The following is a 12,395-nucleotide window of genomic DNA, read 5'->3' as shown; positions in this document are numbered from 1 at the left end:
TCCCCGAGGGACACGGTCAAACGCCTTCTCCAAGTCCACAAAACACATGCAGACTGGTTGGGCGAATTCCCACATACCCTCAAGGACCCTGCTAAGGGTGTAGAGCTGGTCCACTGTTCCACGGCCGGGACGAAAACCACACTGCTCCTCCTCAATCTGAGGCTCGACTTCCTGACGGACCCTATTCTCCAGCACCCCTGAATAGACCTTACCAGGGAGGCTGAGGAGTGTGATCCCTCTGTAGTTGGAACACACCCTCCGGTCCCCCTTTTTAAAAAGAGGGACTACCACCCCGGTCTGCCAATCCAGAGGCACTCTCCCTGTTGACCACGCGATGTTGCAGAGGCGTGTCAACCAGGACAGCCCCACAACATCCAGAGCCTTGAGGAACTCCGGGCGGATCTCATCCACCCCTGGGGCCTTGCCACCGAGGAGCTTTTTAACAACATCGGTGACTTCAACCACAGAGATAGGAGAGCCCACCTCAGAGTCCCCAGGCTCTGCTTCCTCCAAGGAAGGCGTGTTGGTGGAGTTGAGGAGGTCTTCGAAGTACCCTGCCCACCGGTTCACAACGTCCCGAGTCGAAGTCAGCAGCGCCCCATCCCCACTGTACACAGTGTTAGTGGTGCACTGCTTCCCCCTCCTGAGACGTCGGATGGTGGACCAGAATTTCCTCGAAGCCGTCCGGAAGTCGGCTTCCATGGCCTCACCGAACTCTTCCCATGCTCGGGTTTTTGCCTCGGCGACCACCGAAGCCGCGGTCCGCTTGGCCAGTCGATTCCCGTCAGCTGCCTCTGGGGTCCCACAGGCCATAAAGGCTCGATAGGACTCCTTCTTCAGCTTGACGGCATCCCTTACTGCTGGTGTCCACCAGCGAGTACGGGGATTGCCGCCACGACAGGCACCAACCACCTTACGGCCACAACTCAGATTGGCCGCCTCAACAATAGAGGCACGGAACATGGTCCACTCGGGCTCAATGTCCCCCGCCTCCCCCGGAACATGGGAAAAGCTCTGTCGGAGGTGGGAGTTGAAACTCCTTCTGACAGGGGATTCCGCCAGACGCTCCCAACAAACCCTCACTATACGTTTGGGTCTGCCACGACGGACCGGCATCTTCCCCCACCATCGGAGCCTACTCACCACCAGGTGGTGATCAGTTGACAGCTCCGCCCCTCTCTTCACACGAGTGTCCAGAACATGCGGCCGCAAATCCGATGATACAACTACAAAGTCGATCATCGAACTGCGGCCTAGGGTGTCCTGGTGCCAAGTGCACATATGGACACCCTTATGTTTGAACAAGGTGTTCGTTATGGACAATCCGTGACGAGCACAGAAGTCCAATAACAAAACACCACTCGGGTTTTGATCGGGGGGGCCGTTCCTCCCAATCCCGCCCCTCCAGGTATCACTGTCATTGCCCACGTGAGCATTGAAGTCCCCCAGCAGAACAATGGAGTCCCCAGCAGGAGTACTCTCCAGCACACCCTCCAAGGACTCCAAAAAGGGTGGGTATGCTGAGCTGCTGTTTGGTGCATATGCACAAACAACAGTCAGGACCCGTCCACCCACCCGAAGGCGGAGGGAGGCAACCCTCTCGTCTACCGGTGTGAACCCCAATGTACAGGCACTGAGCCTGGGGGCAATGAGTATGCCCACACATGCTCTGCGCCTCTCACCGTGAGCAACTCCAGAGTGGAAGAGAGTCCAACCCCTCTCGAGAGAACTGGTACCAGAACCCAGGCTGTGTGTGGAGGCAAGTCCGACTATATCCAGTCGGAAATTCTCTGCTTCACATACCAGCTCGGGCTCCTTCCCTGCCAGAGAGGTGACATTCCATGTCCCAAGAGCTAGCTTCTGCAGCCGAGGATCGGACCGCCAGGGTCCCCGCCTTTGGCTGCCGCCCAGCTCACATTGCACCCGACCCCTTTGGCCCCTCTCATGGGTGGTGAGCCCATGGGAAGGGGGATCCACGTTGCCTCTTCGGGCTGTGCCCGGCCGGGCCCCATGGGTGTAAGCCCGGCCACTAGGCGCCTGCCAACGAGCCCCACCTCCAGGCCTGGCTCCAGAGGGGGGCCCCGGTGACCCGCGTCCGGGCAAGGGAAACTGAGATCCATTAATTTTACTCATCATAAGGGGTCTTTTGAGCCGTGCTTTGTCTGGCCCCTCACCTAGAACCTGTTTGCCATGGGTGACCCTGCCAGGGGCATAAAGCCCCAGACAACTTAGCTTCTAGGATCATTGGGACACACAAACCCCTCCACCACGGTAAGGTGACGACTCACGGAGGGGATGTTAAACTACTTGAATAACAAAAAGACATACATTTTTGTTAATATGCTGAACCTGGAAATGGAAAGCAATTTCATTTTGCAACCAGACATGAAAAGCAATTTTATTTTAAAAATATTCAATGTATTTCCGGCTTGATGGTGGAGGTTTGAGGTCTACTGAGATGTGAGGAAGAGTGGTCTGAGAGGTGGGCTCTGCAATCAGACTCTCGAGGAGATTTTCATCATGGAACTCTGCCATGGATGTCATTTTCATTCAATCTCACGATCTCACAATCACACCAAGGGACAATTTCGACTGTGATCATCATCAGTGATCCTGGAGACTCTGGGCTATAAGAGCAACCATGGAAGCCATGAGATACGTTACCCACCATGGAAAAGACGGTTGGAGGCTAAGATCAAGGCGGCCCGGAAAGATGTGAGTCAATTAACGGAGGCCCAGAGAGGTGTGATGAAAAGGCCGATACCCGAGAGGTACATCCAGATGACCATACCTGAAGCACTCGAAACTGCCAAACAAAGGCTCCAAGCCTTGTCCAGTCGCCTAAAGCGGTACACGAAAGAAAATGAGGCCAGACGAATAAACAGGCTGTTCGCAATACAACCTGCGAAAGTGTACGCTCAGTGGCAGGGTCCTAACAACAGAGCTGACCCACCAAGACTGGAAACTGAAAGGTACTGGAAAGGCATATGGGGGAAGGAGGTTGCACATAACAGCAGTGCACAATGGCTGGTGACCCTGAGAGAGGAGCACAGCAACCTCCCTGAACAGAACCCGGTTACCATAACAGTGGCAGACATACAGGAAAGAGTCTCAGATATGAAGAACTGGACAGCACCAGGCCCGGACATGGTCCACACCTACTGGCTAAAGAAACTCACAGCACTCCATGAGCGCCTAGCAGTACAAATGAACCAGCTGCTGAGGGATGGGACTCACCCAGAATGGCTAACCGAAGGGCGAACCATCCTGATCATGAAGGATCCCTCAAAGGGTGCAGCCCCATCCAACTATCGGCCAATAACCTGTCTCTCCACAACATGGAAGCTCATGTCAGGCATCATTGCGGCTAAGATAAGTGGACACATGGATCAATACATGAACGAAGCACAGAAGGGCATTGGTAGAGATACCAGAGGAGCCAAACATCAGCTCCTGGTTGACAGAACAGTCACCCAAGACTGCAGGTCCCGACGTACCAACCTGTGCACAGCTTGGATTGATTACAGGAAAGCCTATGACTCGATGCCACATACATGGATCACTGAATGCTTGGAGTTGTATAAGGTGAACAGGACCCTAAGAGCCTTCGTTGCGAACTCGATGAGGATGTGGAAAACCACACTTGAAGCCAATGGCAAGCCACTTACCCAAGTGTCCATCAAATGTGGCATATACCAAGGTGATGCACTATCCCCACTGCTGTTCTGCATAGGACTGAACCCCCTAAGCCAAGTAATCACCAAGACAGGCTATGGATACCGCCTCAGAAATGGAGCTACAATCAGTCACCTCCTCTACATGGATGACATAAAGCTGTATGCTAAGAGCGAATCGGACATAGATTCCCTGATCCACACAACCAGGATCTACAGCAGCGACATCGGGATGTCATTCGGGCTTGAGAAATGTAGTCGGATGGTGACTAAGAGAGGAAAGGTAGTCCGCACTGAAGGGGTCTCACTCCCTGAAGGAACAATAGCAGACATTGAGGACAGCTACAAGTACCTTGGTATACCACAAGCCAATGGCAACCTCGAACTGGCAACAAGGAAAGCGGCTACGGCCAAATACCTCCAGCGAGTGAGGCAAGTCCTAAGAAGCCAGCTCAATGGCAAGAATAAGACCCGGGCAATAAACAGCTATGCCCTGCCAGTGATCAGATACCCTGCAGGAATAATAAGGTGGCCAAAGGAAGAGATTCAGACCACGGATGTTAAGACTCGAAAGCTCCTAACCATGCATGGAGGGTTCCATCCCAAATCCAGCACCCTGAGACTGTACGCAAGCCGAAAGGATGGAGGCCGGGGACTAGTGAGTGTGAGAGCCACTGTCCAGGATGAAACATCCAAGCTCCATGAATACATCAAGGAGAAGGCTCCAACGGATGACGTACTCAGAGAATGTCTCAGACAATGGGGAACAGAAGATGAGGTGCTGGAAGAGGGACCATCATGGGAGGACAAGCCCCTACACGGGATGTACCACCGGACCATAACTGAAGTGGCTGATCTCAAGAAGTCCTATCAGTGGCTAGAGAGGGCTGGCCTGAAGGACAGCACAGAGGCACTCATCCTGGCTGCTCAGGAGCAGGCCTTGAGCACCAGAGCCATCGAGGCCCAGATATACCACACCAGACAAGACCCAAGGTGTAGGTTGTGCAAAGAGGCACCTGAGACGATCCAACACATAACTGCAGGGTGTAAGATGCTGGCAGGGAAAGCCTACATGGAACGCCATAACCAGGTGGCTGGCATAGTCTACCGAAACATCTGTGCGGAGTATGGACTGGAAACCCCAAGGTCAAAATGGGAAACACCTCCGACGGTGGTGGAGAATGACAGAGCGAAGATCCTGTGGGACTTCCAGATCCAGACTGACAAGATGGTAATGGCGAACCAACCAGATATCGTGATCATAGATAAAGGGCAGAGGAAAGCCGTTGTAGTGGATGTAGCGGTCCCAAGTGATGGAAACATCAGGAAGAAGGAACATGAGAAACTCGAGAAATACCAAGGGCTCAGAGAGGAGCTGGAGAGAGCCTGGAAGGTAAAGGTGACAGTCGTGCCTGTGGTGGTCGGAGCACTCGGGGCAGTGACCCCCAAACTAGATGAGTGGTTGCAACAGATCCCGGGAACAACATCGGACATCTCAGTCCAGAAATGTGCAGTGCTGGGAACAGCAAGGATACTGCGCAGAACCCTCAAGCTTCCTGGCCTCTGGTAGAGGACCCGAGCTGAATGAGGGACGGACACCACCCGAGGGGTGAGATGAGGATTTTTTTTTTTATATATTGTTTTGAATGAACTTGCGAATGCAATGTCAACGTTTGTTTGTATCTACGAATGTTCATAAGTTGAACGTTTGTGAGTTGAGGACTACCATTATACAATACCACCATTTAAATACAGTTAAATGAGAACCCAAAAACGCAAGTCGATGGAAAAATGATACAATGGGAATGCTTAAAATGTATACATACAGAGTATGTATGTATATATTTCATGTATGTACAGGTATGTATGTATGTACTACATACATACATCAGCCGCTCTTCAAAGCTTTTATCTGTATGCATTACATACATACATACAGTACATACATACAAACATACATGCATACAGGAATATTATTATTGTTATTGTTATTACTATTTTAAAGCTACACAATTTGCCTTATGAAAAGAGCCAATGCAAATAATGAAATAAAAGATGTGATCAATGGTCATTCATTCGTGCAGCAATGTAAACCTTGTGTGTGATTCCTTACCTCCCCCTAAAAAAAGCCAAATAAACAATAGGCGTGAAGGCATTGACAAACTTCAAAACAAACGTCTTGAAGATCAGCCGCTCTTCAAAGCTTTTATCTGTTTTTGGAACCTCTGCAAAAGATTAGGGAAAAAAATTACTAAATTGTTGTTGAATATTACAATGAATCAAATATGGCTCTTCCAATGAGAATTATCCATGACAGACACAATAACTTGAGAGCCTAACATTATGTGTTTTGTCCAATCATCCCATCCATCCATCCATCCATCCATCCATCCATCCATCCATCAATCTTCTACCACTTATCCGGGGCCGGGTCGCGGGGGCAGCAGTTTTAGCAGGGAAGCCCAGACTTCCCTCTCCCAAGCTATCTTTCTCTCCATCCTGCCCTCACTCGTGAACAAGACCCCAAGATACTTAAACTCCTCCATTTGGGGCAAGATCTCCTCCCCAACCCGCAGGGGGCACTCCACCCTTTTCCGACTGAGGACCATGGTTTCAGATTTGAAGGTGCTGATTTTCATCCTAACCGCTTCACACTCGGCTGCGAAACGCTCCAGTGAGAGTAGGAGAGCCCCGTTTGAAGAGGCCAACAGTACCACATAATATGCAAAAAGCAGAGATGCAATACTGAGGCCACCAAAACGGACCCCTCAACGCTTCGGCTGCGCCTAGAAATTCTGTCCATAAAGGTTACGAACAGAATCAACGACAAAGGGCAGCCTTGGTGGAGTCCTAACTTCACTAGAAACGATTCCGACTTACTGCCGGCAATGCGAACCAAACTTTATGGTGGTATAGTGACCAAACAGCCCGTATCAGGGGGTTCGGTACCCCATACTCACGAAGCACCCCCCACAGAACTCCCCGAGGGACACGCTCAAATGCCTTCTCCAAGTCCATAATACACATGTAGACTGGTTGGGCGAATTCCCACATACCCTCTAGGACCCAGCTACGGGTGTAGAGCTGGTCCACTGTTCCACGGCCGGGACTAGTGGAGTTGAGGAGGTCTTCGAAGTACTCCGCCCACCGGCTCACACACTGTACACAGTATTAGTGGTGTACTGTTTCGGATGGTGGATCAAAATTTCTTCGAAGCCGTCCGGAAGTCAGCTTGCATGGCCTCACCGAACTCTTCCCACGCCCGAGTTTTTCCTCGGCGACCACCGAAGCTGCATTCCGGTTGGTCAGTCGACACCCATCAGCTGCCTCTGGGGTCCCACAGGCCAAAAAGGCCTGATAGGACTCCTTCTTCAGATTGACGGCATCCCTTACTGCTGGTATCCACCAGCGAGTACGGGGGTTGCCGCCACGACAGGCACCAACTGCCTTACGGCCACAACTCAAATTGGCCGCTTCAACAATAGAGGCATGGAACATGGTCCACTCGTACTCAATGTCCCCCACCTCCCCCAGGACATGGGAAAAGCTCTGTCGGAGGTGGGAGTTGAAACTCCTTCTGACAGGGAATTCTGCCAGACGCTCCCAACAAACCCTCACAATACGTTTGGGTCTGCCAGGTCGGACTGGCATCTTCGGAGTCTTCTCACCAAAAGGTAGTGATCAGTTGACAGCTCCACTCCTCTCTTCACCCGAGTGTCCAAAACATGCTCCCGCAAATCCGATGATACAACCACAAACAAAGTCAATCATTGAACTGCGGCCAAGCGTGTCCTGGTGCCAAGTGCACATATGGACAGCCTTATGTTTGAACAAGGTGTTTGTTCTGGACAATCCGTGACGAGCACAGAAGTCCAATAACGAAACACCGCTCGAGTTCTAATCGGGGGGGGGGGGGTATTCCTCCCAATCACGCCCCTCCAGGTCTCACTGTCGTTGCCCATGTGAGCATTGACGTCCCCCAGCAGAACAAGGGAATCCCTAGCAGGATTCCTCTCCAGCACACCCTCCAAGGACTCCAAAAAGGGTGGATACGCTGAACTGCTGTTGGGTGTGTACGCACAAACAACAGTCAGGACTCGTCCCCCCACCCGAAGGCGGAGGGAGGCAACCCTCTCGTCTACCGGTGTGAACCCCAATCTACAGGCACTGAGCCGGGGGGCAATGTGTATGCCCACACCAGCTGTGCGCCTCTCACCGTGGGCAACTCCAGAGTGGAAGAGAGTCCAACCCCTCTCGAGAGAACTGGTATCAGAACCCAGGCTATGTGTGGAGGTAAGTCCGTCTATATCCAGTCAGAACTTTTCTACTTCACCCACCAGCTCGGGCTCCTTCCCTGCAAGAGAGGTGACATTCCATGTCCCTAGAGCTAGCTTTTGCAGCCAAGAATTGGACCGCCAGGGTCCCCGTCTTTGGCTGCCACCCAGCTCACAATGCACCTGACCCCTTTGGCCCCTCCCATGAGTGGTGAGCCCATGAGAAGCCAATCATCCCTCGTGAGTTCATATTTTTCTTACCAAGTACAGTGAGCCAGCGTGCAACAGTGCCATAGACTTCATCTAAGATGATGATGATGATGACGTTGATGATGGCAGCTGTTGTTTTGACGGTGGCTCGTACGTTTCCCCGTGCTGCAGGGTAGCTGCTCACATGTAAAGCTGTCTTAATGGTAATCCGGTAGAGAACAACCCCAAAGACAATGGCAAATGTCACCGAGATCTGGAAGTAAAACGAAAGAGAACAATGTGATCTCTAACGACAGAAACCATCCATCCATCAATTTTCCGATCCGCTTGATCCTCACAAGGGTCACGAGGGGGTGCTGGAGCCTATCCCAGCTGTTTCTGGGCAGTAGTTGGACACGGGTTGCCAGCCAATTGCAGGGCCAACAGAAACCGGTGAATGATTAATCTCCTGCATCACTGATTTTCTGACAAATTGATTTTTTTTTTTATACGTTAACATCTTGAAGGAGACTTATTATGCACTTGTTTCACCATTTTCAACAATTCACAATTGAACAAGCTCACTGTTGTCTGTTAATAATGTGAGAGCTCACAAAAACATGACTTTTGAGACCAATGAAAGGGCTATAATCTGTTCACATTCAGCCAAATGCAACAGACAACTGTTAATAGTGGTTTGTAAGTATGTTTCTCAATATTTATTGGCATACACTGTAGTTTATCCTCTGCTAGTTTGTCCACTGAAGTCCATCCAAAAGTATAAACTCACAATAGGACATTGCAAGAGAACAGTAGAGGTCAGCTCAACACACTGAGCCATTTTTAACTACTCCACAGTTTGTGTTTGAAATTGCTGTATTTCAAGGGCCGCGGGGCTGTGCTCGAGCCTATTCCAGCTGCCTTCAGGCAGTAGGCGGGAGATGACCTGAATTGGTTGCCAGCCAATCGCAGGGCACATTTAGATGAACAACAATTACACACACTCACACTCATACCTATGGACAATTTCGAGTGTTCAATCAGCCTGCCATGCATGTTTTTTTTTTTAATGTGGGAGGAAACCGGAGTACCCGGAGAAAACCCACGCGGGCCCGGGAAGAACATGCAAACGACACACAGAAAGCCGCAATTGAACACTGCACCATTGCGTTGAGAGATGGACTGGCGAATTGATGAGAGACGGACTCGTGCATACTGAGATACTGGCTAACCGGTGAAATTTACTGACAGAACCGAAGACGCAAGTGCAGTTAAGATAACATGACTGACTGACTGATGGTTCAGTTTAAAATAATGACGGACAGACAATGACGGACGGGTGCCCAGGCCAGTGACATCTGATGGGCCGGCAACATTTTGGAAATTGCCCCTTCTGCATTCTTGACTTTTATTTTGACTTCCTAAAAATTGCAAACACGACAAACGGGCCAGGTTTGACCTGTGGCGCCTAAATTTCTCAGATTTGCTGTTCGTCTTCAAGTTCATCCATAAGATCATTGGGAAATGAGCAAATGAGCACCAAACAGCAACCTCTGGTGCTCATTTGAGAACCACGCTAAATGATTTCCCTGCTTTATTTTATTTTTTAATTTTTTATTTTTTTTTTGTGAAAATGAGACTGATTACTGTGCAGTGTATATTAACACAAAAAATATATTACTAACATGTACAAAGACACACAAATGGTTGTTTGTTTTTTTTCTTCTTGACACTCCTCGGATCTACTTGGGACCTGTCTTAGATCTACCGGTAGATCAGGATCTACCTAATGGGCACTCCTGCTTTACCTAGACCGGGGATCGGCAACAATCTTTAGCGCTATCGAGTGGCTCCCTGGAGCATTTTAAAATGTTTGAAAATTGCAAACGATGGGGGAGTGAAAATATATTTTTTGTTAAATATGGTTTCTGTAGGAGGACAAACATTCTTAACATTTTCCAATGATTTAAAAATATGTCGAATAAATATTACATTTCAAAATTTCTGTCAACGAAGATTTGCATCATAGCCTGCGACACACGTTTCTATTAGCAGAGCGGGATGCTAGGCAGGTGACTGTTATAAGAAGGAACGGCGTTTCCTGTCCAATTCACAGAGGGAACTTGCAAAGAATGACAATCAAAAGAACCGAGAGAAGCATTTTAAAATGGTACACGTCAGCTATGAAAGTTCACACGCTGCAAAAGTGCGTCCTGTGCCTCGTTCATCTTAGCCGCTGTTATGGCTGTTGCTCATTATGGCATGCGTGTGTAAGTGGGTGCGTATGCGTGCGTGTGCAATTGGGGCAGGCTGGTTGATCGAAAAATAGAGCTTTGGTCAAAAAAGGTTGGGCCCCCCCCCCCCTGCTCTGCAATATACACTGCAAGGGGAAAAAAAACATTTAATCAGGAAGGCTCATTGTGTATTTGTAGCTAAGTTAGTCATTTTGATAGTAGGCTAATATAACTAATATAGACACATACAGAGTGGGTTGCCTTCTTTCGGAGGCATTTAATTTGTTGCGACTCCAGACACATTTGTTTTTTGTTTTTTTGATCCAATATGGCTCTTTCAACATTTGGTGTTGCTGACCCCTGACCGAGACCAACGATAATTGGGAGATGCACAAAACAGCCTGAGACCTACAAATAAAGTATATTGGAGCCTCATCCGACAACTAACAGGTAGTAGGCCATTTTAAATTTTCTTTCAAATTTGTCCCCAGTTTTGGGCTTTTAAAGAGGCAAGGCAAGGCAGTTTTATTGATAAATCACATTTCATACACAAGGCAACTCAATGTGCTTCACACAAGCAAAGGCACACCACCTACAAGCATTGACAAACATAGTACCTAGACCTGCAATATTTGGGAGATGCATAAAACAATCTGAGACCGACAAAAAAAGTATCGTGGAGCCATATCCGACACTGGACAGGAAGTCAGCCATTTTCTTTCAAATTTGAACCAATTTTTGGCCTTTTATAGAGGCAAGGCAAGGCAATTTTGTTAATGTGATACATTTCATACACAAGGCAACTCAATGTCCTTCACACAAGCAAAGACCTACAAGCATTTACAAAACAACAGTTAACAACATTCATTCATTCATCTTCCGAGCCGCTTGATCCTCACTAGGGTCGCGGGGGGTGCTGGAGCCTATCCCAGCTGTCATCGGGCAGTAGGCGGGGGACACCCCGAATCGGTTGCCAGCCAATCGCAGGGCACACAGAAACGAACAACCATTCGCACTCAGACTCACACCTAGGGACAATTTAGAGTGATCAATCAGCCTGGCACGCATGTTTTTGGAATGTGGGAGGAAACCAGAGCACCGGGAGAAAACCCACGCAGGCCCGGGGAGAACATGCAAACTCCACACAGGGAGGCCAGAGCTGGAATCGAACCCGGTACCTCTGCACTGTGAAGCCGACGTGCTAACCACTGGACTTACCGAGCCCAGTTAACAACATTCAAAAGCAAATCAGAGAAAGCAAAAGTGGCTTACAAAAATTACTGTCATGATTTGGTTTAGGGACCAACAGGTGGCACTGTAGGGCTCCCCTGGCAGCTGCACACCTGTTGGTCAGAACTAATTAGGGCGTTAAAAGGACTCCCAGCCTGAAAACTCAGTGTCGGGTCATTGTTTGTTCTCGCTACTGTCATGTGTGTTGCTGTTTGCTCTTGTTTTCTGTCATGTTTAGTTCATTGTTATGTTTTAGATTTAGTCATGGTTTTTGTTTGATACTTTGGACTTTGTGTGTTTTGGATTTAGTTTTCTTTGTTTTAAATACAATTCTTCAAATACACCCCGCTCCTCCCTCCTGCCTGTTTTTTGGGGTCCACCACCACCTTGCTACGTGACAATTATGAGACTAAACACATGATCATTAAACCTTAAAAACAACGACCTGAAGGGTTTGACAAATACTAAAGTTCTTAACTTGCATTTAATAGCATTTACACTGCGGGCTGACTTCGCTTCTGTTGGCAGTTTATTCCATTTGTGTGGAGCAGTCGATGAGTGGCAGATAAGGTTAATGCAGGCATTGTCCATCCAGCTTGCAAACAATCGAACTCTTGAAAGCGGAACAATATTTGCAACAATTGCATGGATTATACAATAGCTCTACATTGGAAAGTTGATTGTTTTGGGGTTCTTTTTTATCTTAATGATATGTGATTCTACTAAATGTAAAGAACAGCATTTAATTTGACTTAAATTATTCACACTGAATCAGGCATTATGAGTACAAAGGT

At 48.8% G+C, this 12,395-nt stretch overlaps 1 protein-coding gene and 1 long non-coding RNA gene across 5 annotated transcripts in view; one reads left to right on the top strand and one right to left on the bottom strand.

Annotated features, from left to right (window-relative positions):
- ano1a (anoctamin 1, calcium activated chloride channel a) overlaps positions 1-12,395 on the bottom strand; it is an 89,253-nt gene that overhangs the window by 20,076 nt on the left and 56,782 nt on the right. For all 4 annotated transcript variants that reach the window (XM_052063876.1, XM_052063875.1, XM_052063879.1 and 1 more), the window contains 2 exons: positions 8,210-8,411; positions 5,788-5,899 (listed from right to left, as the gene is read on the bottom strand). In XM_052063876.1, coding sequence (XP_051919836.1) covers positions 5,788-5,899; positions 8,210-8,411 — 314 coding nt within the window. The remainder of the gene's footprint in view (positions 1-5,787; positions 5,900-8,209; positions 8,412-12,395) is intronic.
- Positions 11,115-11,944, top strand: LOC127599851 (uncharacterized). The gene is made up of 2 exons (XR_007962201.1): positions 11,115-11,224; positions 11,599-11,944. It is a non-coding gene; the product is annotated as an uncharacterized LOC127599851 (long non-coding RNA).

Source organism: Hippocampus zosterae, chromosome 4 (genome assembly GCF_025434085.1).
Source record: "Hippocampus zosterae strain Florida chromosome 4, ASM2543408v3, whole genome shotgun sequence".
NCBI lineage: Eukaryota > Metazoa > Chordata > Actinopteri > Syngnathiformes > Syngnathidae > Hippocampus > Hippocampus zosterae.
Note: the sequence above shows the minus strand (reverse complement) of the source record. Positions and strands in the feature narration are given on the sequence as shown.